The sequence below is a fragment of the Amphibalanus amphitrite genome, unplaced genomic scaffold, assembly GCF_019059575.1.
Source record: "Amphibalanus amphitrite isolate SeventyFive unplaced genomic scaffold, NRLGWU_Aamphi_draft 001660F_arrow, whole genome shotgun sequence".
NCBI classification, from domain to species: domain Eukaryota; kingdom Metazoa; phylum Arthropoda; class Thecostraca; order Balanomorpha; family Balanidae; genus Amphibalanus; species Amphibalanus amphitrite.
Window position 1 is genome coordinate 1 of NW_024883153.1, and position 25,902 is coordinate 25,902.

Genomic DNA, 25,902 nt, shown 5'->3' on the forward strand with positions numbered 1-25,902 from the left:
AGAGAGGAAAAAGAAAGAGAGAAAATGAGGAGAGAAGAGAGGTGCGCCAACTGAATGCTTTGAACGTTATGATCTAAAGCATTTGTCGTGCCGATGGAGTTTTTGGCTATCTGCCAGCAGCTGGCGAACATCTTTGGGAGAGAGCGATCATTGTTCACCACCGATTAGTGCCGTCCGGATCCCTCCTCTGTCCAGTAATTATCGGTCGTTTGGGGCACGACCCGTTAAACGGACCATTGGAAGTCACATTCACTTTCATTAGTTCGACAAAAACACATTCTACTCTTTATGAGGCGCTCGGGGGCGGAAAGAGAAACGCAGGTGAATTGTGGCGCTCATTGTCATAGAGAGCGTGTAATTTCTGTTTTGAGTCACCTGCAATTATGTCCATTAGTTCAAACCGTTCAAACCGTCATCCGAGGTTACGCAGTTGGCTATGAAGGTAAACCTTACAAGCGATGTCATTTCTGCATTTCTAACAATGTTTTTTTTTTAAATAGGTACAATATTGAGATTATAGTAGACCTCTAATCAAAATGGGCTTGTTTTTTTTAGAGGCCTTTTGTAACCAATTCGTACTCTTACCTAAACGCCCAGATCACAATTTCCCTTCCCTGACAGTCCACATAAGCTACGCTGTCATGCCAGGCTTGCGTGGACTATCGCTCCACAAACGTTCGTCAGGCATGCAGTGGCGATGATGCGAGAAGATAACCACTGAATACGCCACATAAAACACATCATATCTGGTTATCACTGGCTCCTGGGTCCTGGCTATCACAGTTTCTTGGAGCTTGATCGCACCGCTGCGACGGGCGTGTTGTGAGGTCGTCGGGCGGGCCCGCTGATCTTGTGTCCTGTAATCTGGTGTGGACGCTGCGCACTCCATCATACGCAGCGCCGGCGCGCCCCTGTGGTCACCTCCTCTCTGCCGTATCCGGGTCACAGGAGCACTTCCCAAACAAGTCCCGCTGTTCCCCCGGTGCGGGCGGCAGTGTCGCTCGCAGCGGGACCTCCTTTTCTCCTGCGCCGCGCCAGGAGCGGAGTTTTCCCTACCCAACTGGCCGGTTAAACCTGTACCTACCCACATGACTCTCGTCTGGAAGGACTGGTGGCCTGTCTTTTCCAGGGACATTTGTCACCCGACGATGTTAAATCGGATGCGAGAGAGAACACGAACCGGTCATTCATGACGCTTCAGACGCTCCGGCACAGCTGCTGTCCAGTCTTTTAGTGACTTTTCTTGTCAACTCTCGTTCCAGTTCGTCAACTTCTTTATTCCGATTGCGTTTTTGATATTGCAGGAAAATCACGGTCGATGATTGCAAATGGCAATGCTCGACAGATGAAATATGAAGCATAAAAGCTTGTGACAACATGCGTAGAATAAGATTACCAGATATGCCTACTTTTAGACGTCAGGCACCGTAAGAAATATCCAGCACTGTCGAGATGTCATCCAAAGCTGTTTGGCTGGTTCTGGTTCTGTTTGACTTAGCCACTTTCCATGTCTGCTGCGATATGTCTGCTGTATCTCTTTCCGTGGACAGTTGACACCGGTAGTTTTGAGGGATTCGTTCCGCCTCAACTTCAGCTTTGGGAGACGGTTTCCCTCGCTTTCAACCGTGACGACAGGTTAAGATGCATTAGTAAAAAAGGTCTTTCGGGTTCACGCAGCAGGAAACTTCGGTAAGCGACAGTGAGCGTTTACTTTTTTCCTCCGTTCTCGGTCGTTTTATTCGCTCAGTCCAAACCCAGTCTCCCTATCCAGTATCCACTGTACGCTAACCCTAATTTCATGTGGATATCCGTCTCGGTATCTCAGTCAACCTGTGTCCTCCGTCTCCTATTCTTCGTTTCTTAGGACTCCCGATGTCCGTCCTCGTTCCCTATGTCTTCCATCTCCCGGTATCCGTTTCCTTCTCATCTCTCCACACCTCGGATGTGTACTTCTTCCCCCCGAGTCCGTCCATCTGTCCCGTCTCACTCGCTCCTCTGCCACTTAGCGGCGCTGACGGTCGTAATGAGTCGCCTCTCTGCGTGTTCGAGTCGCGCCGGTGGATCACACGCCTGACCGAGCATGGCGCACCTTACCGCATCGCGGCGTCGTCCGACGGGTCCCGTACTCCCGCTGTCCGCGGCAGTAGCAGCTGCTCCGTGGCCCGCCGCCGGCCGGGGGAGAGATGAAAGGCTAAAACGAGGGGATGCGGGATTATAAAGGATTAGGGTTACGCAGGTGCGCCTGCAAACACCTTTTGTGAGGACATGAGCTAGTGAGCCGACAAGGGATTAATAATGAATGTCTTCATATTTTGAGGAATTGCTCACAATAGTTTTGCGGCTCCGCCTGTTTTGGAATACACACAGCTGGACATAGAAACTGGCAACCATAGGTCTGTTCCCATGGTGTTTTCTCACAGCCCTCATCTCCTCCAGGAATTCTGCTGTGTTCCGATGGCACTCGTAAAAGTGGTTCCATGGCGGCCCTAATTCGCATCCACCTTCCTCCTAAACCCATCCATCCTGCTTCCATCAAAGCTAGGTCAAGCGGGAAGAGATTTGAAATCTCACTTAGCAAAACCGCCAATTTGCCTAGATCAACAACACGTTTGTGTCTGCAGTTACTTCCATCGTCTCGTGAGTGATACCATAATCCATATTGAGTAGATTGCTGATATCAATCTTATTGTGCATTCCCGTCGCCACTCTAGTACGTCGTAAGTGCCGATTTCAATCTCCTCTCAACACTTCCCGTTCGGCGTCACGGGAACAGACGCTTTGCAATCAGTCTCCTCCACCCGTGACCGTCTGCCTATTTACTGCATCCCAGACTGCGTCTGTCATCCCGCATACGTCTGCAAGTACCGTGACCTGGGCCACTCGATCAGACGGTAGCATTTCCCGGCCGGCTACCTCCGTCTGACGCCGGGCAAACGTGCAACGTGTGACACGAACTCAGCCGGGGCCAATGTGGGTCACTATCTGACCGTCTGTTGCCTCCCGCCCGTGGCTGGCAGACGGGGAAAGTGACGGCCCGATGACCGGACGACAGATATTCACTTCACGCATATACAGACGGGTTGAGTGAATGGATACATATCCCTGACTACGTGCGATTGGTAATGTTAGTGTTTGAGGTGTAGGTAATCTGGTGTGTAACATTTGAGCTTCTATTTGCAGTGTGATACAGACCGAAGGGTTCACCGGTCTAAGGCTGTAGTTTGTCGGCAGGTTACGCTTGTAGACTCTGCTGACCCAAGTGCTGCCCCTAACAGCGTCTCCGCCTCTCTCCCGGCAGGACGAGGTGATATTTGTGTTCCAGCGGATCGCGCTCTCGCCCGACGAGGTGTGCGGCATGGTGGTGGGCGACGTGTGTGCCACGCCCTTCAACCCGTGGCACGAGTGGACTGTGCCGCTACCCAGCATACCCAAACCGTACACGCCCACACCCGAGCCAGACGTGAGTACTCCAACTGAACGCGACTGAATTGTGGTGGTTAAGCCCGTATGTGAGCTCATACTACGTTATAGGTATGCTGTAAAACGGCTAACAAGTTGTTACGTGACCACTCTCTCTCATTAAAGATAAATATGTTCTTGTTTTATCAAGCTTAGGTATTCCAATGCTTGTATTTGTCAGTCCACTTTTCGCGATTGATGTCGTGCTCAAAACATCGATGAGGTGAACTAAATGTATGAACCGAACTAGTTACGCTCACCGGAACCGAGCCTCATCTTCAGAATTAAAAAAAAAAAAAAACTGCAAAGGTCTCTTTCTAAACTCCCAAGCTTCTTGAACTTGCGGTGTTACATGTTAAACGTGCTGAGTTGGCTATCCAAACAGCGCTGATATTTGACTTGGCTCCCACTCGGTGGGAATTCAGCGTCAATTTTCTTTGGGCTCGTGACTGAGAGGCGTGAGAGTGGTACTCCTGGCCAAGCATTAGTTTCTATTGTTTCATCGGAACACTGATATGGCTTCTTTACCTAACTGCGTTACGCTTTGTCATTCGAGTCCAACTCACGAGTCGTGGATGTACAGAGACTCACATATCCTACGTCTTCCGCCCGGCAGCCGGAGGCGCCTACCGCACGTGTTCTGCACATCTCCGACACTCACTTTGACCCGTACTACAAGGAGGGTACGGATGCTGACTGCGGCGAGCCACTCTGCTGCAGGTAAGAACCATACGTCCCTTGGGATTGACGGCGGTACTATGTCTTATAGGAAAGGCCCTGGAGTGTGATCCGCGCTGTGAATTGAAGCATTTATGCCATGCATTATCGCATCTAATTTGTTTTCTTTTTTTACACTGATGCTTACATTTCTATGCATCTGACCGCAACAGAAATGCTTAGTGCTCTGTCGAGCGGTCGGGCTACTCAAGCCCGTCTGTGTGGTCTTCTGTTTTTCTATCGACCGCAGTAATTAGTGACAATTATCCGCGGTGTCGGTCTAACTGTCCGCTGGCTGCTGGGTGCGCCTAGCGGTGATGATTGGGTTATGGTGAACGGTGGTGGGCGATGGACGATGGACACGTTAGACAACAAACGTGACCGGTGAACGGTGGACGATGAACGGGAACCGGCAGCCTGACGAGACGGATGGTGAATGGTGTTTGGCGAGCGATAGGTGGTAGACGGACGTTTGAAAGGGATCGCTGATGACTGGTTGGGCAAGTAGACCTGGGTGGCGTACGGTGGGTACTGGGTAGTGGATGGTGAACAGCTCAATATTCAACCGGAGCGGTGGTCGGTGGGCGGAGCTCATCAGGCGTCCGGCGCTATTAGTCTGCGGGCTTCCACCGACACGTGTGCCACCGCCGCGCTACACTCGCCGGGTGCGCGGTGACCGACGGTCGGACGCCCATCTGCGTCCGTCCGTCCGTCCGTCGGTCAGTCGGTCGGTCCGCCGTGATTGAGCGACTAACGGTCGGCCGCGTGTGACCGCTAGTGAATCGTCTCCGCGTGGTGGGTCGGTGGCGCGCCGTCACCGCACGCACCGCTAAACAATCGGATCGCCTTTACGACCTAGGCGGAGGGTAGGCGGAGGGTTACCTAGGCGGGGGCTAGACTGTGTGATCACGCTCAGGGCTATCGGTCTGGTGTAAAACTGTTGCAGGTTACTAACGCAATATGCACACATATTTGCCGAAATCGAGTGTTCATTAATCCTATCACATGGTTGACGTCAGGCTGGTTGATTGGTTGTCAGATCACATATGTTTGATATCGTCTTACATGGGGCTGTCCTATGTGAAGCTCCAGTTCACTAGGGCTAAAATGTGTATGACTGACATAAGAATACCCGCACCTTGCGTCTTACCAGACCCTCACTGACCATGGCCGACCCCCGGTGTCCTTCTGCTCAACAGGGAGACCAGCGGCTACCCGAAGCGGAAGCGGGCGGCGGCCGGCTTCTGGGGCGACTACCGGCGCTGCGACACGCCGCTCAGAACCATCGAGAACATGCTGCAGCAGATCGCGGACGTCCACGGACCGGTGAGAATCGTCAGAGAATCGCTGAACCTCGCGGACTCACTGACACTGACAGTCGAACCCTTCCAGAGCCGCTCCGATTCTCCCTGAGTCTTATCGGGCCCTAGCAGACTGGCCCGGGCTTCTTCTCGAACCCCCACCGAACGTTATAAGCCTCGAGTGTTATCACGACTCGGGGACATTGATTCTCACACCAGTGAACTGTTCTCACCATAATCTAAACTCCTATGCTCTAACATGCTACATGTACCCACGAGAAAAGTCTTTGAGTGAGCCAATAAAATACAATTATTGGGTGGGCAAATGGTTCAGATGCACAATGGCGTGATGCTAGTGAGCGGCAAGCGCCATGGCTGTGTGAACAGGTCCTTAAGCCGGGCGGTTTCATCTGCTCGTCACGTCTGGCTTACCGCCACGGCCGCGCATATGATCAGCTATTTGGTGAAATGTCCTATGCAACGAACGTGCATTATCAATTCATGACGGCCGTTGAAAACTTTCACCGTGCCGTCTTTGAGGCCGTGAGACGAGGACGCACCGATAGCCCGGGGGCACTGCAAACTATGGGAGTGGCGCCGGCAGTGTGACGCTTAACACCCAAACGGAATTAGTTTTCCGGCGCTGAACTGCTAATCGATAGGTGGAGTCGCTGAGGGACGAATCGGATCAGAGGGAAACGTGCCACTCCCATCACCTGTGATGAACTTTCGCTCGAAAAGAAAAGTGGGAACACTTGGAATGGTCGGAGCTGGCGCCAGGATATCCCGTCTTCTCTTCGTGGGAATCACTTTCGCTGTCTGCCGGTCGCCGCGCTGGGCGGCGTCGGGCGGTGGGCAGTGGGCGGTTCCGGGGGCTGACGGGCGGTGGAGGGTGGGTTGTGTTCACTGCCGGACGGTGGGTAGTGGACACTGCGGTGGGCGGTACCGGGGGCTGGTGGGCGGTAGGACAGGTTATCGTTTTGCTTAGTTAAAAAATATTTTACTGTCTGGTTTTATAGATTAGCGAAAGCCTTGTCATTTAATTGTGATTTTTTTTTCTTCAAAGAAGTCATTTTAACTGCACGTACTCAGCGAGTCTCCTAGAGAAACATTAACGCGCCACCGTTGTTTGTTAATTATACGCGTAAGTCGGCCACAAGCTATTGAACTTTGACGCTAACTTTGTTTACGGTCGTATCTTATCTCGTTGTGACTGCTGTCGTCTTCAAAGTACCGATCTTGATACTGTCGTGGTGAATCTGACTCAAGATGTGATCAACAGTCAACACCGTAAACTGATCGTCCCTACAACCTGAGACCTACCCACTGCTCTTTATCTTCACTCTCACATACTATGCGTTACTCTCTGGTTTCAGCCACTCACATGGTTAGACCACTTTCACTACTGAATTATCCGAGAAACGGTCACGGAAAGTACCCAACAACCCTATTATGTTTTTCCAGTAGGTAGTAGACCGTTCTGAAACGGGCAGCGATGGTTTTGTTTGTCAGTATGGTAGGATGGATCATCCTGTTAATCCCATTCCTTGATGGGGGATATGATATAATACGGTTTCACAGTGGGATTATATGACTTTATTCGTGGTCAGGCTTCATTATCGCTGTCTCATTTCTAACTCATGTAATACGCATCGGTATTTGCCCAGTGGCCTGCGTTCCTGGCATGCCTGACCGTCCGCCTCTCCCTCCACAGACGCTCGACTACATCATCTGGACCGGTGACCTTCCGCCGCACGATGTCTGGAACCAGACCCGACACGAAAACATCAACATCATCCGCCAGAGCCACCAGCTGCTGCTGAAATATTTCCCGCAGACCCCCATCTTCCCGGCACTGGGTAACCATGAGGCCGCTCCGGTCAACAGGTAAGCGCACGGAGGAGGAAGGGGTGGAGAGAGTGGGAGGGGCAGATCTGGGGACATAACCTCCAGTCGTGCCATCTCTGCTGGAGAGGTTTGCGGTGTGTGCGTTTGGTGACTGCGGAGTAAATCTCTGAGCGCGGTGCGCACAGAACCCTAGCGATCGATAATCTTGCCAGCGATGCTATGGCAGCTGTTCATGACTGGCGTAGCCCTGCAGACGCGGCCCGCTGCGTAGAGCCGATGAAAGCGTAACCGACCCACGGGAGGTCGGCGTTTCGTGAATGGTGATCGTCTGATAAAGGTCTATAGTAGGGATGGCAATGCGCCACAGTTGGATTCGGTCAGTAACTATCACACTGCGCTATCTCTCATTGTATTACTCGGTAGCAGGCATTGAACTTAGTACATAAGTGAAAGCACAGGGCTACAGTGATGCTGTTTGAAATCATTTCTGCTCATATCGTGATTGGCGGTCGCCATTCGGTCTCCTGGCTGTATGATGCCTATGTATGACGTCACGCTGTGTGTCTCTGCTTCCAGTTTTCCTCCCCCGGAGATTGGTGGCCGCCACTCGGTCTCCTGGTTGTACGATGAGCTGGACAAGGAGTGGCGTCGCTGGCTGCCCGAACAGACCTCGGCCACCGTCCGGCGAGGCGCCTTCTACTCTGTGCTCGTCAAACCCGGGTTCCGGATCGTCTCGCTCAACATGAACTACTGCAACAACAAAAACTGGTACGTGGGATGAACGATGGTCCGAAAAAGCGAACGACAAACGACGACAAATGGTGTACAGTAGATAGGAACTGGCGTGACTTTAATCACAAGTGGTACCCTGCCACTTATCATTGTCTTCTGCTAGGGATATTTTGTGCCGAGGGCAAAGCGTGCTTTGCCCTCCTCGTTGACCTGTGTTTTTCGTCGCCAGTGCTAACTCTTCCCTCCCCGTTGACCCACAGGTGGTTGCTGTTGAACGCCACCGACCCGGCCCAGGAGCTGAGCTGGCTCATTTACGAGCTGCAGTCGGCGGAGCTGAATGACGAGAAGGTGCACATCCTGGGCCACATCCCGCCCGGGCACACCGACTGTCTGGCCGTCTGGTCGAAAAACTACTACCGCATCGTCGATAGGTATGTCGCGGGGGACGGTCAAGCCTGAAACATTATATTGTGATTTGTGACTAAAGTAGTGCTGACATAGCTCCTGATTAATCGACCGGGCGAGGGAGCCAGCACTCTTTCACACGTTTATTCAGATGCTGGTATTTGATTGGGCTGACCTGGTAAACACATTCAGATCTACTACTTGTGATTTGTTTTGCATTGCATAGTTCTCGATAAAAAATCGCTCCTTAATTAACTTTTTCTTGTACCATTTCGTCAGGTGTGACTGCTGACTCCATTGTAACTCAATGCTATTGTGAAAGTGACTGGGGACATGTAGTAGAAAACTCGCATGTCACCAGACTTTTTCGACGGGTACAAATCATGCATAGGCTCCTGATTCGTGAGCACAGACTGACGGCTAACTGCAAGCCGATGACCCATCCTCTCCCAAAGACGCGCTCTCAGCTCGCTCTTCCCGGCAGGTTCTCTGGCACAATTGCCGCTCAGTTCTTCGGACACACGCATTACGACGAGTACCAATTGTTCTACGACATCCGACAGCAGTACCAACCGAACAACGTGGCCTACATAGCTCCCTCTGTGACCACCTTCTTTGACCTGAACCCCGGCTACCGGGTGTATGACGTAGACGAGGGCCACACCAAGGTTTGTTGACCGACCGATAGACGGAGGGTGACGGTGACGGATACGGCGACGGATACGGTGACGGATACGGCGACGGATACGGTGACGGTGGGGACGGGTACGGTACGGTGACAGGAACTGTAAAATGTAAATAACCCTTGACCTGACCTGCACACTACTCTTAACACCACCTACGTTTACGTCTGTGACCTGACCCTAGCGGCAGGCATCTGACCTGACCGGCGACACTCCTCTGTGACTGACCTGTGGTGACGGACATCGCACCCCGCCCCTCACCCCGCACGTGCCCTGGCCGCCCCCCTCCCCCCGTACCGGGTCTGTACAGCGGCGTGGTGCAACCCGTCCCACAGGTACTCCGGCACCATCGCCGCCCAGTTCTTTGGCCACACTCACTTCGACGAGTACAGCCTGGTGTACCCTGTGGCGGCTCCTAACGGCTCGGAGCCGGGGCCCGTGAACGCCTCGTCAGTCATGTACATAGCGCCGAGCATCACGACTTACGTCAGCCTAAACCCGGGATACCGGGTGTATGACGTGGAGCGTGACGGCAACAAGGTACTGGCCGCGGCGCTGTGTCCCCGGACCCCCGCTGCTGCCCTCCACCAGCCCGGCCCGGGGTTCAGCAGTCCTTGAATCAGTAGCCGGCCCACAGTGCCTCTGTCGCTTGAACATGGGCTTGGAGTGGCTGGCTGATCCGTAATAACTCTGTAATAACACCGGCTTTACGGGTTAACATGGATGGATGGAGAACAGAGGATGACGCATTCCAGATGTCTGCTACGCTCACTTGAATGGCTACTGTAAATATGCATGTGTTATCGTTTCCAGTGCAAATAGTTTACCACATGGAGCTGTAATTGTATTACCACTAACCTGTGTTGCTGGATTAAGAATGAATGCTTTAAAATAACTGCGATGCATGAATAATTCCTCAGCGTGTCATGTATGTTTTCAATGCAGGAGAGATTCGTCCAGCGCCGCTCCCTTCTGAGTACGTCCTAAAGGAATGTTCAGGTCTCTATCGACGATATTTATACGACAGAAACGTCTATCGGCATAACAATGCTGCACACACATCAATCTGTTTTCCGCCGCTTATTTTGATGTTATTGATGAACTTTTATATCTGTTAAACCAATGTTAAACTCTCGTGTGTCAATGTTTTGTCACATATCTACACGTCCCTCTTGCTTCAAAACAATTTGCTCAACGACCCTCCCCGGTATCCCCTCCTACCCTCCACCATACCCCTACCGTCCGACCTTGACCGGAGTTTCCCGCGGTCACCACCAGATGGTGGTGGACCATGAGACGTGGGTGATGGACCTGGACAAGGCCAACCGGTTCGGCCGGCCGCACTGGTACCGGCTGTACTCGGCGCGCAAGGCGTTCGGCATGGCCAGCCTGGCGCCGCACGAGTGGGACCGGCTGGTCCATCGGATGGCGCTCGACGAGCGGCTCTTCCAGAAGTACTACCGGTGAGAGTAGTGGGAGGAAGGGAGGTCGGGGAGGTCGAGTGAGAGAGCTGAGGGTGTTGGTGTTTATATCTCGCTAAGGGTAATGTGATGATGGCGTTCCAGCTATCTTGACAATCGATTGAGTTATTGGTAATTGACATCGTTTTTGCCACAGGTTTTACATGAAGGCGTCGCCGGTGCGGCCCAAGTGTGACGCCGAGTGTAAGAAGCGGCTGCTGTGTGACATCGTGTCGGGACGGTCCAACGCCAGACAGGTGAGGACTATCTGCGACATTGCTGGTCTCTCTACAGGCTGGTCTGATGTGATGCGCTGCCTGGCAGAAGAGCCGCCCTGTACCGCTGAGGTTCTTATTGATATGTAGCATGGAAGTTTTTGCACATCTGTAACCCTCGTACTACATATCTTTTATCGTATCGAGGGTGGTTGATGACTGGAGAATTCAACTCAGTTGCCTCCCGAGCTTGTGCTCCACGAGTCTGACCATAAACCCGCGTTTTTCCTCAGTTCACCTGCAAACGGTTGGAGAAGCAGTTCGAGAAGGCGCAGAGCCGCGCCGGCTGGATGGCCCGGATGGGCGACTACCTGGGCATGACGTACGATTTCTTCATGTACCCGATGCACGCCGGCTGGCGCCACCTGCGCAGCTGGGTCGGATAGTGGCGCCACCTACTGACAGATGGCGGCGCCTCTGCCGGCCAGCCGGCAAACTTCTCACTCTGTTCATTTATCGACCTTTCTTCTCACACTTCTATTCTCTACCTATTTCTTGTGACACAAAGCTGACCTAATTTAAGACATAAATGACACATATTTTTCCTCGCCTTTTGGTATGTCTTTTAGCGTTGTGATGAAGATGCATGCGAAATGAATGACCATATGCTGCATGAATGACGATGAACGTAAGCGGTCTTTACCGAGTCAATATTTGAAGAAGTGACATTGTGTGTACTGGCGCTATAAACCATAGAATTTATAGCTGCTCTCATCATCAGAGATATCACATTGTGTCCACATAGCAACGCTGTACCAGATTGGTAGTGTAGGAGTCGTGACTCGTCTGTTAATCATCACATAGGGTTAATATTTTATTATGGATCGTTCATAATGTGTCCTTGCTCAGAGGGAGGTCGGTTTGCGGTCTGCGTGACGTCATCTCTCCGAGTCGCCGGTCGGCGTCTGTACGCCGTTGCCATGGTTACCGTGATCGCAGCGTGTTCAGAGTGATTGCGGACGGAGATTACCGCAGCAATATGACGTATGGTGTTCAATAAGTACCTTTGGGTGCAGTGGTTACGATGGGGTCGTGTGAACGTGCAAATAAACCGTGTTTTAAGTCGTGATACTTGTTATAAGCTCTGACATGTGACGTTAGTTCAGCTTCAGCATGCTTGATTATCTTGGAACGATAAGTCAGACCGATTTGTCTGCAATTGCGATTTATCTTTCTGTACTTTTCTTCCCAACTACCCTACTTCCACAACTGATGTGGCTTCCACACTGCGGAACTAGCATGCGACTTGGTAAGTTCATCTATTTCTCTACCATATGCAATACATACATTCTTCCACTTTCTATGAATGCCATCATGCTGATCTAATATCTAACTACTTATGACCTGACAGCGCCGATACTAATATCGATGCTTATGTCTGAGTCATGCTCGTAAGCTAACTAAGCTGTAGGCCTATCATAGCTAGTTATAGCTAGTTTATGATTTCTTCACTCGTTTCACTAAATTTGTGCATGATGCTATTACTTCTTATTAGTTTTCAAGCATCCAAAGTATACATTATCGTAGTACATGCTCTTTATTAAGCAGTCGTGTTTCTTGAGGCAAAATTCACCAGATAATTGGTTCAGTAATGCATCAGGCTGGTTTTCTGGCTAAATATTTGGAGTCGCTTTTGCTAACACAACGGCACTGCAATATTGTGATCCGATCTTGACGTGCCCTTTCGATTTGAATTGGCCTGACCTGACCTCGCGTGCCGTCCGTTTCAGGCCGTTTGTGATCGGTGCGATCATGATCAGTGTACCTCTGCTGTACTTTACCGTCGGATGAAAATGCTGGAGTTTTGTATTGGCCCCGGTGGGATAGGCGGATAACAGTCTCTTTCTCGTCGGTGTCGACTCCGGTGCCAACTCTCGTCACCATCGGACTACATAGAATGGAGCTCAAAGATCAGCGCTGGTGAAAGGCGTGTATAAAATCAATCGATGCATAATTGTAATCGGTACAGTACGGTGGAACCAAGACCGGTGAACGAAGGCAGCTCACGAAATATTCACGGTGGTTTGTATCCAGTCTCCTGCCGGTTTGATGCCATGCTGCGACCGCGCAAAGTTACCATGTGCAGGAGAGGGCGCTCGGGTCCCGTCCGTGGTTTGGTGCCGACGGGTGAGCGCGATAACCTAGTCACTGTGAATGGACTGCGAGTGGATGTAGGACAGTTTGGGTACGGAGGGAGCCGCGACAGTGGCCCGCGTCTGTCTGGGAAGAGCTGAGGCTGGGGGTGAAACTGTGCATGCCTGTGACTGGGTAATAGAGACTGAGTGAGTTCAAAACTGAGACTGCTGTTGCTGATTGATCCCACAACTGAGTTTGTGTCTTGAGACCGTCTTTGAGACCGCAGCTGGCACCTGTGGATCATTAGACTACTTGCGAAGCAAAGTCTGAATCTGTAAATGCGTATTGATTTCGACTCGTGTAATTTGGACTGTGTGAGTTCGAAGATAAGCCCAATTGATGCGTGACTGCGAGGTAGGTATATCAGTGTAAATACTCGTCTGAAAAGATGGGTGGCGTTTCGGGTTTGCGGTTATGTGACGATGTCGTGACTCGTGAGGAAAAGGAAAATGTTTTAGGAATTGTGTAAGTCAGCGAGATTGGCATTAGGGAAACGCTACCCTTCTTGGGCTAACGTCGTTTTGCAACGATGCACTGATGAGTGGATGCGAGTCGCATGTAACATTCCAGTTTTGACAATGCTCAGCCTATGTGAGCTGATTATTGTATTAGTTGTGACTCAGCATTGGTTTGTGTGGACTGGACCGTAGCATAGTTATAGGTGACGTGGTGGGACAAGGCACCCCTGTTTTAATATAAGATAATGTCGACAACGAACATGTTTTTGAACGTATATTAAATGCTGTCGTGAAGGGCATTATCCAGGTTTGTTCTCAGCCGATTTCGGTGTTTCAGTCTGTCCTTCGTGCAAAGATAGTAGTGCGAGACGTTGCCAGGCAGTAACTTTTCATGGTTTTGCAGGTGTTAGGCTATTCTACGATTTCGTTGACGAGGTATATGTAGTTTTGCGAATGTTTGCGGTCGCTCGAAGCTAATTTTAGCCTTGTTTGTTCCCTTGCCAATCCGATGGCCTTGTCATGGGATGGACAGTTGTAGCTTTGCAACGAGTCAATCCCACCACAATTCCAGGGAATGATCTGGCCACCATCCGTCGCTTGGTCGCCTTGATCTATTTTTTGCTTTGCTCGGTTCAAATTAACAGCTACCTTCCTAGTTATAATGTGTGCCAATTTCAGTCTGAGTGAGTATGATTTCTAGTCAATATAGACACAGTATAGGAAAGGGTGGTTGTTCACAGTTTTTTTTATGCTACTTCTGATATGTCGGTACAGACTACGGACCATACTTGAAGCATGAAATGACACCTACAACATGTATAAAAAATGACGACCATTTCAAACCGTCCTGGCTGACGCCTGTGATCAGTAGGCCCTGACCGGCTTCTTGCAGATGTGCCTCTCCGCGCACGTGTCGAAGCAGCACTTGTCGCTGGGGGCGCACTGTCCGTCGTGCGCGCACTTGGTGAAGAACACCTTGCGGGGGCAGAGTCCACGTACCACGGGACAGTCGCCGCCGTGAATATCCCCTGCGGCAAACGTCAGGCGGTGGTCAGAGACTGATGAATGATGAGGGGAGGAGAGCCGGGAGTCGAAATCTGAGCCGAATGACAGCAGCAAGGCAGATAACTACAGGGCGGTGGAGAGTTTAAAGGAAATAGTTCACTTTTTAACATGGGTTTTGAACTGGAATAGCAGTTCCGTAGCTTGGGCTGAGACGAGCATAAATCAGGAGCTTTTACAGCCCAACGGCTTCGTTGGGCTTTTACAGCCCAACGATCACCCTAGGCAAAGATATTCTATTTCTCGTCCCGAAAAAGGTGTATTGCGTTGAGGATGTGTGCCTTGCATATATTCGCATCCAGTATGAAAAGAGCATGGGTCCCGAAAATTCTTCAGAAACTAGTGAAATTATCTACGAGAACTCAAGAGAAATTCTCGTACTGATCAATAAGGACATTCAGCAGCAGCAGATCGCCCAAATGCCGGTGGCCGCGATAATTTCTCTAGTTTCTGAAGAATTTTCGGAACCCATGCTCTTTTCATACTGGATCGCCTGTGCCTTACAGAAACTGAAAAGTTCTTCTTATATCAAAATATAGAAAATAATCTTTTGTTATAAATAGGTTTTATTTTCTTTGCTGATCATTTTGAACATAAAAAATCATAAATCCATTGCAAAAAAAAATAATTTCGTGAAAGTGAACTATTTCCTTTAATGGGTGTCGATCATACTGAGGCTCAACAATAAAATACTAAAAGATCCAGTATCCACATTCAGGCATTCTTCTTCGGGACAATGGGCGTGAATAATTTGTATCCGAATTCTAGCCACGTGCGTGTTACCGGGTAAGATTTCAAGAGAGATGTAAATGTTCCCCATAAACTTGCCCCTCAAGCCCCGGTCTCATTAGTGCCAGCAACACTAGGTCCGTTCTCCTCATCCCACCCAGCGATGCACGTGGACCACTCACACTCAGCCTCTGCGTTCGTGCCGTCGTCGCAGCAGTAGAGTGCGTCGCGGTGCGGGTGACGGCACAGGTACCGGCAGGTGGCACTGTCCGGGGTTTGGCCGGCGATCGGACGGTTGTTGATCACCTCCTGGTTCACTGCAGGGGACAGATAGGGACAAATATTAGCCTCACGGAGAGTGAGAGAGAGAGAGAGAGAGAGAGAGAGAGAGAGAGAGAGAGAGAGAGAGAGAGAGAGAGAGAGAGAGAGAGGGAGAAAGAGAGAGAGAGAGAGAGAGAGAGAGTCGGTGCAGTCTGCTTTCAGACTCTGAGACTTTCGTGAATACAGTCTGTGAAGAGCTCAGTGGACGACGATATCGCTCGCGACTCACCGTTTAAAGTTGAACTCACCGATGCCGCCCGTCTCGTCATTCGTGTTGATGATGACGACGCCCTCGTGGCCGGCCTGGACGTTCACCAGCGTGCCGTCGACGTTCTGCTGCAGCTGGCTGGAGTTTATGGTGACCTGGTTGTCGGAGCTCTGTCTGCCGCCACTTCCCCCACCCTCAGCCTTCTGCAGGCTCTGAATGGTGCCCTGGTTGACGGTGCTCTGTGTGGCTCCGCCGAGACCGGTCTGTTTCTGTACGGAGACGGCGCCCGCCTCTCCCCGGTTGGTCTGCTGACCGTCACCGGTGGAGTTCTGAACACTGGTGGCGTGCGTCTCACCTGGGGACGATAATACAAATAATGAGAAAAGAAAAAAGCCAATTAAAGTATCCTTGTTTAGCTCCCAACAGTAGGGAAAGACATAATTGTCCCCTATGCGTTTGTAAATGCGTGCGCGTATATCCGTGAACTGTACTCGGGATATGGGTATTTACCTAATAAAATGACTGAAGAAATGTCTGTCAAAAGAATTTAATCTCATGCAAACACAACAGAACAAGTAAACAAAAACATTTGTCGGTTTTTCCTGTCCGGTTTTCCCAGTTTTTGTTCACGCTATTCTGTGCCGCCATCCCTGTCGTACCGCCGTAACTGCAATGTTGCACGGTGCTCTGGCTCACCGAACTGCACGCTGCTGCCGACCGGTGGGCTGGGTGTACGTCGACTGTCGGTAAAGGTGATGGCTGATTGACTCCGACCCGAGCTCCGTCTGCCGTAGTAGGATCCGGAGGTCGCCAGAGACACGGCCAGTGCCGCTACCAGGATCTGCAGAACCGACTTCATCTGCCGATAAGAGTAAAGTTTTTTTAGTGATCAAGTAAAAAGGACATTTAACGTACAAAAAGGACAAAAAGGACTACTATTATACATTAGCATTGCATTATATTTAATAAACACTTTCATTCATTGACTGTACTAGCGACAGATATAGGAATGCAATCTAACCTAGCTAAGCTACAGAAACTAAGCAGGACCCGTCAACTTTTGGTCAGACCACTAGCCCTTGTACGAAAGCATTTATCTTTCCTGTAGTAGGCGAAATCCATTAGCATCGCTTTTGACACATCGTCATGCCATGCCTCCCGGTGCAATATGTCCTCAACTCGACTTATTTACACGTCGCCCAGCCCACAGTGTGTTGTGCGGGCTGCCTAACCGACAGGCGCGCTGTGTAGTGCGGGTTGCCTACCCGACAGGCGCGCTGTGTAGTGTAGTGCGGGCTGCCTACCCGACAGGCGCACTGTGTAGTGCGGGTAAATAACTGCCTAGCCGTCAGGGTTGTGGTGTTTTGCAGGTTGCCTACCCGTCAGGCGCCGAGTGTGTAGTGCGGGGTGCATAGCCGTCAGGCGCGCTTTGTAGTGCGGGTTGCCTAGCCGTCAGGCGCGTGGAGTTTTGCGGGTCGCCTATGCCATCAAACGAGCTTTATTGTGCAGGAGTCCGGCAGCCGGCATGATAGCCGGCCTTCCGGCCTTATTATTTCGATAATATTTTAGCCTATGAAAAAGTGTTGTCTTAGATCTGCCCGTAACATATACTCACAGCTAAGTGCTCCCTATGCAGGTGTGCGCTGCCGTCTTCCGTTCCCGTCTGTGTGCACTGCGCACGTGCCTCGCGACCGTGTTCCGTCCGGCACTGACCCAATCTATCACTGAGACGGTCGGGACGGAGGCACGGAATGTTATACCTGCCGCCGACGCTGCGGTGAGACGGTTTCCACCGCGACCGCGCGGAAAGGCCCACTCAGGGTCGGCTGGTCAGCGAGCCAGCCGCCCCGCAGTCCCCCGCGGTACAGAGGTGTTCCGGCAGAGCGGATAATGACAAACCGGTGCGCACGTAAACTGACGGGGACAGTGAGGGGGCTGTCCCATATCACAGGTCCAGGCTTAAGTCGGTAGTTGCAGTAGGTACTCTCGAGAATGCAATGCTGCACATATTGCACATTGTGCAACCGATGAAACAGCATTTTAACAAAATTGTCACGCAATCTCATAGTTTCTGTTTCCTGAAAGCGCATTGTTTTTATTCCTGAGCGTGGAGCAATGTTGTTTGTGCATGAAGCATGATTCAGCCTTTATGATTTAAATCAACACCAATACATAATTACTTTACACAAATGAGTCTGATTCAACAAAGCCATCCGGTATATTGGCACAACACGATAAGGCCAAACAGCGCAAAATTACAGTCCCAGAATACATCGTTCGACATCCTGGCTCGAGCGACACGCTTGAGCCACGCATCACAAACACACGAGCACCGAGTACCGTTTCTGGCGGTTACAGGAAGGGGACCTGACAGACGTGGTGCCGCGCGCAGCCATTGTAGCAGCACACCTCTTCCTCAGTGCACTGGCTGTCGAAGGCGCACTTTGTGTATGACGTCTCGTCGTCGTCCTCACATAGCTCAGGCATTTCCGGACACTCCCCGTCGTGATAGTCGGCTACGGGAACAGACGGAGACGTGATCAGTGAGATGGGAACTTTGAAAGGTGGAGTGAACTTATGCTATCACTATGAAGGAGAAAATTGGTTTATAGCGAATGCATGGCCAGGCCATAACCCATCGATACAAATAATACAAGGACTTTAATGTTGACACATCACTCACCGAGTTCTAGTAAAATATTATTTGAATGCGAACGCACATACAATTTGTGTGATTGATTTAAGCTCATACTCACATGTTCCGAGGTCCTGGTTGTTGCCGAAGTCGCAGCAGTAGAAGGTGCGCTCGATGCGCCTGAAGCAGAAGTAGCGGCACGTGGCGCTGTCGTCCGTCACCTCTCCCAGCGGACGGTCGTTGATCACCGTCTGCTCCACTGCGGAACAAATAGTGAGGCACACATCAGATTAATGTGTACGGGGCTGCAGTCTCCCTGCAGGGCCTGCACTTTACGCGGTAGATTATAGAAGCCGATGTTCGCCGTTCTTCTTATCCACAACATGCACTATTGTCAAACGCATAAAGTTATCCATAGCTTCACGCAGTACACTTATGTTGAGGCATATTTACGAATGATGTCTCACATCCAGGCACGCGTGTCGCGTATATATTTTCTCAAGGATGCTCACCGATTGCTCCGGACTCGTCGTTGGTGTTGATGATGACCACGCCCTGGTGGCCCTCCTGGACGTGCACGAACGTGCCGTTGGCGTTCTCCTGCTCCTGCGTGGCCTGCACGTTCACCTGTGTGTTGGACGCCTGCTGGCCGTCACCGGTGCCGTTCCCAGTCAGCTCCTGCAGCGTCTGGATCACGCCCTGGTTGCTGGTGATCTGGGAGGCGTTGGTCAGGCCGTCCTGCTCCTCGATAAAGAAGAGAGCGTCGCCGGATACCTCCAGCTCGGCGTCAGACTCGCCTGGCAATCACACGCAGATACAAACATTAGCGACTGACGGTCGTCGTGGGTGAGGCATGGAGTGCAGAAACTATAGAATGGTATTTGACCACAATTAGTTTTTTATCATCTGACATCTCCAGATTAGTGACAATTAGTATCACCTTGAACCTTCCAAAGATCTTACCGGGCCCGGCCAAATCATCAGCGTTGATGATGACGACTCCCTCGAGGCCGGTCTGGACGTTGACCAGCGTTCCGTTGACGTTCTGCTGCAGCTGACTGGAGTTGATGTTGATCTGGTTGTTGGAGATCTGCTCGGCGCCGCCGGCAGTGCCGTTGGCCTGCTGTAGGGCCTGTATGACGGCCTGGTTGCTGATCTCCTGCACGTTACCTCCGGGCCCGCCGGTCTGCTCTCTCTGCAGGGACGCGGCCTGTGCCGAGCCCTGGTTGGTCTGCTGACCCTCGCCGCCGGTGGAGCTCTGAACGCTGGTGGCGCTCGTCTCACCTGTAGGATGGACGGACATCTAAAGACTGAAAACTGTCCGTTGACGGTTGAGAGTTTTCGCAGCACTCTGGATTGTTAGTTGAAAGGAGGTGTCGGATAACGGCATTTATATTTTAGGAAGTTAAGTTATTAAACTTTTTTTTGCCCTGTATCCGACTTGCATGACTACATTCTATCGTTTGAATAATTTTTAAATTATATGAAACGATAGTTTGTGTTATCAAAATTACGCAACACATATGCCTGTTGAAATATGCATGCCTGCACCGGAGTTCTATGCCATTATTTTTTTTCGTGCTCACCAGCCTGGAAGCTGCCTCCGCCTCTCCACATATTTTCGTCGAAGGTGATTGAAGACCCGCCACCACCCTGGGAGTCCTGAGTGGCGAGCGGCCCCGCAGCGACCAGGGTCACCAGCAGCACCAGCGTCAGGCTCCGGAGCACCAGCCGCATCTGTGGGGAGGGGTACGCTGAGATAATGCTCACAGATCTGCGTTACTTCATTGCTTCGTGCATTGCTTTACATAGACGGGCACCAACGGTAGCTGCCTTTGTCATGATCGGTATTATTATTTTTACTAGGCACATTTTAGCGTAGTTTTACCGCAGAATATTAAATATCATCAATCTTATGGAAACAACAATAAACTAAGCGGGTAGGTATAATGCACTTACTTTGTGCGTGTAAAAAGTATGCGCTGCCTTCTTCTGCCGTCCGTTCCTGTCTTTCCACGTGTCACCGTCCCCTGATCCGTCCGGTACCGGTCCAATGCGTCACTGAGACCGTCGACGGACCAGTGGCAGATGATATAGCCGACACGCTGCACTGCGCTGCTACGAGCGAGCCGAACCGAGTGTTTACTGTTGATCGGCAGGTCGCAGGGCTTGCCAATGTTTATATTAACGCGTGCCGATCTGCAGTGCAGGCGTCACTGACGTGCAGGGGGGCCGGGAAACCGATGTCATGGGCTGTGTGTCGATGCTAATGACCCTCCTTTGAGTAAAAGAGCAGCGAAGTTAAAAGGCACAAGCGAAGGTTAGCCCTTAAACCCTTAAGCGCAAGCATGATTAAATCTTAATATCATATATCTTCTTGTTTCTTTTTCTGTCTATCCGCTTGTCTAGGTTTGTTTGTCGGCTCTTTCGGTACCTACATATCTGTATTATATAGAATAAGATAAAGCAAATGACCCATCAAATGGAATCCGGCAATCGCTGGAAACGTTTGATTCCTCTGTGTTCATCGCCTTACAGTCTTCCGTTAAATGTGTCTCATTACGTGAAATTTATGACGTCTCATTTGACGTCACATTCCACAAAACGCGTGTTATGCATTGGATTCATCAAATGTAATGCATGGTGACGATTGAACTGTGATCACTTGTACTGGGCGATTTGCGCTAACTGCGTCATGCTCACGTCATTGGATTTGGATAATTTCTAAACACTGAAAACCCACAGTCTTGCTGCGAGTGTTGCACGGCTGCTCTAGACGTAAACACTAGCCTCTCGTTGAGGGAGACTCAGCGGGGCCGGGCGTCGGCTATAACATCTACCCATGGTCCGACGGAGGCCTCAGTGGCAGATCGAACCAGTAACGAACGGACCCGCGTCAGTAACACGTGAACGAACGGAACTGAGGACGGAAGACGGCAGAGCACGCATACGGACACAGTGAGTGACTGTTAAACCATTTATTTTCTCTACGTTTTCATTTTCGTCTTAATGATTTCTGTATACCGTTCACGAACAATGCTGAAAATAGCGCATGCTTTCACAGATTTAAGTGCATAATGTTTAGAGTCATCCCTTACACTAAACCATTCCCAGTACAAACGATGCTGCAGCATTCAAGCTAATCACATAACGAAAGAAATAACACCGCAGCTACAGCGCCCTTTGTGGTATATTTACTTTATGGTCTTTCCGGTGTCATGGTGTCAAAGAAAACAGTTAACACTTACCGCTGAACTAAAATCTAACATGACTCAATGCATAACTCTACTAAATTTACGTTTAGATGGGCTTTCGTCCTTACCCACTGGTGAGCTTAATCCATCGCTAATTGCTCGGTAGCTCTTGAACACGTTCTAGCCCTCATGCAACATGTGCCGCACGACACACAGCGCGCCTGTCGGCTATAGCCAACCCGCAAAACTCCGCGCGCCTGACGGCTAGGCAACCCGCACTACACAACGCGCCTGACGGCTATGCAGCCCGCACTACACAGCGCGCCTGATGGCTAGGCAACCCGCATAACACACAGCGCGCATGTCGGGTAGGCGGCTCGCACAGAACGCGACTGAGTGAATGCGCTTGCCAAACGGAATATTGGATTTGTATTTGCCCCAAAGCCGTGTGAAATGTTCAGATTTCATCCCTGTGCTGTTGGGCTGTTGGCTGCAGGCCTGAATGCATTCAAGCGTGAAATGAACGGGAAGATACCTAGTGTATGAAAGGTAACCACCGTGCAGAAACGTGTTTAGGACTACTCGAATGTTCAAGCACTTGCTCTAGGTGACGTATTAACCATGTGGGCTGTCTGGTCGCAACGGTTCTCGTCCAGAGCATCGACATTCGGGGTAGTATGACTATGAGGGGCAGCGGTGAAAATCTCGTGTGATTGAATATCTATGTGCGAATGCTAATCATTTTTGGGCGATGCATGATGTATTGTACACATTCTAATCGAGTCGTTTACGTGTTTCTATGACAGTACATACAACGCCAGCGTACCCCTCCCCACAGATGCGGCTGGTGCTCCGAAGCTTGGCGCTAGTGCTGGTGGTGACTCTGGCCGCTGCGGGGCCGCTCGCCAGTCAGGACTCTCAGGGTAGCAGCGGGGCCAACATCGTCTTCGGCAGCCGGCGGCAGGGTGAAGGCGTAGGGACCAGCTCCCAGTTCGGTGAGCACAGGCGAGAAAGGAGCGAGAGCTCGTGTTTACCGTTAGTTCGTAAATGAGGTCAATAAATCTTTTAGCATATGCCGAAGTATGCCTTTAGCATTAGCGCGAGCGTGCGGTAAAAGCTTTTTGGATTAAACCGCATAATGTTGAAGTCAATTGAGCAAAGGTTTCGGCCCATGGGCAAAACATTTTATCAGCGAGATTTTGTAGCATTTCCTGAGGCGGAGGAAGGTGCTGGAAAAGAGCTTAACTGATAGAAATCTAACGTGAACTTACGTGTTGCATTTGGTCGCTTTGAACTATTGAACAGATTGTAAATGTTGGTTTTCAAGATAATATTTTACATCCTAATGTACAGACAGATTAATAAATCACCTACATTTATAGCGTCAATTTCATGCCTTTTACAACTGCAATGAATTGACAAAAAACGCATTTCACATTGATCAGTAAAAACTTTATTCGTATTGACATGGGTAAAAAACCAAGCGCTCACTTCACAGGATTGTATACCTTCCACTCTTCTCTAATATTGAAAACAAACGTTACTCTAGCTTCTCATATGACATAGATTTAAGTAGGTGTTTTTGGTTTGATATGAATCCAACTCAGAACCAGACACAAGGATGGAACACAGTGATCTTGAGTCGGCTTGGTTTATTATCTTGGTCAGGGAATATGTACATTTTTAGTTCTTGATATTCTGTCTTGGTTTTTCCACTTCTTTCAAGCATTTACAATTGTTAAAGAAGCTTAAATATGGAAATTAAACGGCATATGCTAAAATAAATATCACACTTGGGCCGGAATGTTTCATTCAGGAATCAGGACCTCGGGCTTTGTTGAATTTTCCGCCCTCGACCTTCGGTCTCGTGCGGAAAACTCAACAAATCCCTCGGTCCTGAATGAAACATTTTACCGGCCCCGTGTGATATTATATATTATAGCACAACACAGTGCGTAATCGTACGAGTGCCTATATTTTGCGTAGAATGTATGTAGGTACTGAAACTCAGTTTTAAACCCAAAAAATATTTTTTTTCCGAAATATTTTAACAAAACTAAGCAGCTTTTCGACCCAATTTGTCTGTTTCTCTCTCCCACTCTCCTCTCCGAATCATTTTCATGGTCGATTGTTTTATTCTTTGAAGCTCTATGTAACGTCCGTCCTTAGGGCTGGACTAATAGCGTCATTATTGTCCCCAGGTGAGACGCACGCCACCAGTGTTCAGAACTCCACCGGCGACGGCCAGCAGACCAACCGGGGAGAGGCGGGCGCCGTCTCCATGCAGAAACAGACCGGTCTCGGCGGAGCCACGCAGGCCACCAACAACCAGGGGGCTGTCCAGGCCCTGCAGACCACCGGCACGGGCGGCAGCGACGGCAGCAGCGACGGCAGCGACAGCGGGAGTGGAGGAGCCGGTCGGCAGGTGTCCAACAACCAGGTCAACATCGTCTCCAGCCAGCGGCAGCAGAACGTCGAGGGCTCGCTCATTAACGTCCAGGGCGGAAACAAGGGAGTCGTGATGGTTAACAGAAAGAAGCCGGGCCAAGCCAGAGGTAAGCGATGCCCCAGGATGAACATCGAATGCTCGTTATGAGCTTTTTGTTCTTGTTGGTGCTAGAGAGAAAACTTAGCTGTAAACAACAACGAGAGTAACAAATACTTGCGCTTACATTTTAATGGGATGATCGTTGACAATTTCAACAAATGATTGAATCGCGGATAAATACATATTGGGGTGTTCGTAAATGCACAATTAATCATATTGGTGTAAACCATACATTATATGGCCTCATACCAGTTACTTCACGTGTCGGTTGTTTTCAGCTTTGGGAATGGGAGGCTCCCTTCAGATGCCTGACGCTCACCAGACATCTCGAGACAACACTCTCCTCCAAATAATGGATAACAACGAGATCATCCTCGTCATAACCGCCAATAAAACCGAAAGTAAGGACAGGATTTTTTAAAGCAAATCTGATGCCACAGCATCTATAGAACTTAGTACTTAAAAGTCACCCATATTTATCAACTCACTTTGATATGTAAGTCATTATACCTATCATTTGCGCATCATGATAAATGTGTTCGCTTCAACCGATATCTTACCCGCTCAAAGGAATTACAGACTTTTGTAGTGAGTATGTTATTTAATGATAAAACGGAAAATAATGCAAAAAACTCGTGTAAGTTGCGCTCAACACAAGTCCATGGAACGGAAAGTAAATTCTAACCTTACGGCACCTTAGCACATCTCCCACGCCTCTGACCGCTCTCTGTGTGAACGTTTCAGAGATCGTTCAGCCTGAGCCGATACCGGAGGGTCCGAGCTGCCGATACTTTTGTATCCGGCCCACCACCAATGAGCCCTACTGCTGCGACGACGGCACCAACAGGGCTGGGGACCGTAAGTAGATACATGCATGATAAATCAATATGCGTAATTAGTGTACATCAGATGCAAAGTAAATAAATGACCTGCAAAGCAAAGAAAAGCCCAAATGCTAAGATAAGATACCGTAATGAAATGCGTACTTATCGGGAACGTTTCTCCCGCCACCCTTGATCAGTAATGTAGCATTTTAGGTTCCTCGCATTTCGCATAATGTGCCGAAAGGCCAAACTCTTGTTGGCGTGCCTGAGGTTTCTAACCACCCTCTCTCCCTCCTCCACAGCGTCGATTCACGGCGGCAAGTGTCCCCGTCTGCGTCTGCTCTGCATCAGGTTCTCCTTCTTCAACAAGTGCGCGCACGACGGCCAGTGCGCGGCCAGCGACAAGTGCTGCTACGACGCCTGCATCGACATGCACATCTGCAAGAGAGCTGACCCCATCTAAACTCACTTTCAACTGTGAATAGATGGTCGGACGTGCCTTACTGGGAACCTTTACCTCAGTGATTCGTCCGCGGCTGCATGTGTGCGCTTGCCGGTCAAGATCGCTCATCGCTGGCAAACTGATTGATATGGGACGCATGTAGCTGTAGCGACAATAAAGTTAGCGCTGATTTCCTTTACAAAGAGTGCCGCGATGTTCGCAAATTGTGTTACCCATCAAAGTGTGTCATATAAGGCTTCAACATAAGTGGCAAGAAACTATCAAAAGTAATGATCGATCGAAGTAATTAAGTGCGACCATGAGGCTGGCCATTAATTTTATCAATTCAACGCATGATAAGCCTGTATAGTCAAGTTATTGTACGGTTGCCTAACGGCGAAAAAGGTAAGACATTTCAAAGCCCTCAGTCACAAGCAGCGCCCTCTCGAAGATGACCAGCTAGCG

At 50.1% G+C, this 25,902-nt stretch overlaps 4 protein-coding genes across 5 annotated transcripts; 2 read left to right on the plus strand and 2 right to left on the minus strand.

The window, feature by feature from the left end:
• Positions 1-3,298: 3,298 nt before the first annotated feature.
• On the plus strand, positions 3,299-13,733 carry LOC122374463 (sphingomyelin phosphodiesterase-like; the record flags this gene model as incomplete). Its single annotated transcript, XM_043353238.1, has 11 exons — positions 3,299-3,460; positions 4,076-4,179; positions 5,376-5,502; positions 7,192-7,364; positions 7,902-8,093; positions 8,318-8,488; positions 9,481-9,685; positions 10,424-10,608; positions 10,763-10,862; positions 11,114-11,202; positions 12,611-13,733. Coding segments are annotated over 11 exons (1,569 nt in total), but the record flags the coding sequence as incomplete, so codon positions are not given.
• LOC122374460 lies at positions 12,796-17,519 on the minus strand. The gene is made up of 5 exons (XM_043353232.1): positions 17,410-17,519; positions 16,491-16,653; positions 15,835-16,149; positions 15,448-15,582; positions 12,796-14,502 (listed from the first exon to the last, which is right to left on the minus strand). The coding sequence occupies exons 2-5, from the start codon at positions 16,651-16,653 to the stop codon at positions 14,339-14,341; spliced, it is 777 nt and encodes a 258-aa protein (XP_043209167.1). The 5' UTR covers positions 17,410-17,519; the 3' UTR covers positions 12,796-14,338.
• A 474-nt stretch (positions 17,520-17,993) lies between these two features.
• On the minus strand, positions 17,994-20,645 carry LOC122374461. Its single transcript, XM_043353233.1, has 6 exons — positions 20,389-20,645; positions 20,016-20,166; positions 19,393-19,713; positions 18,942-19,226; positions 18,551-18,688; positions 17,994-18,310 (listed from the first exon to the last, which is right to left on the minus strand). Exons 2-6 carry the CDS (start codon positions 20,164-20,166, stop codon positions 18,147-18,149), a joined length of 1,059 nt encoding a protein of 352 aa, XP_043209168.1. The 5' UTR covers positions 20,389-20,645; the 3' UTR covers positions 17,994-18,146.
• Positions 20,646-21,172: 527 nt separating this feature from the next.
• Positions 21,173-25,642, plus strand: LOC122374462. Of its 2 annotated transcripts, XM_043353234.1 has the most exons (6): positions 21,173-21,387; positions 22,462-22,618; positions 23,825-24,178; positions 24,450-24,572; positions 24,916-25,029; positions 25,298-25,642. In XM_043353234.1, exons 2-6 carry the CDS (start codon positions 22,462-22,464, stop codon positions 25,456-25,458), a joined length of 909 nt encoding a protein of 302 aa, XP_043209169.1. In that variant the 5' UTR covers positions 21,173-21,387; the 3' UTR covers positions 25,459-25,642. The 2 variants fall into 2 exon arrangements, with proteins under 2 accessions (XP_043209169.1, XP_043209170.1); XM_043353235.1 differs by lacking the exons at positions 21,173-21,387; positions 22,462-22,618 and adding an exon at positions 22,780-22,849.
• Positions 25,643-25,902: the final 260 nt, after the last annotated feature.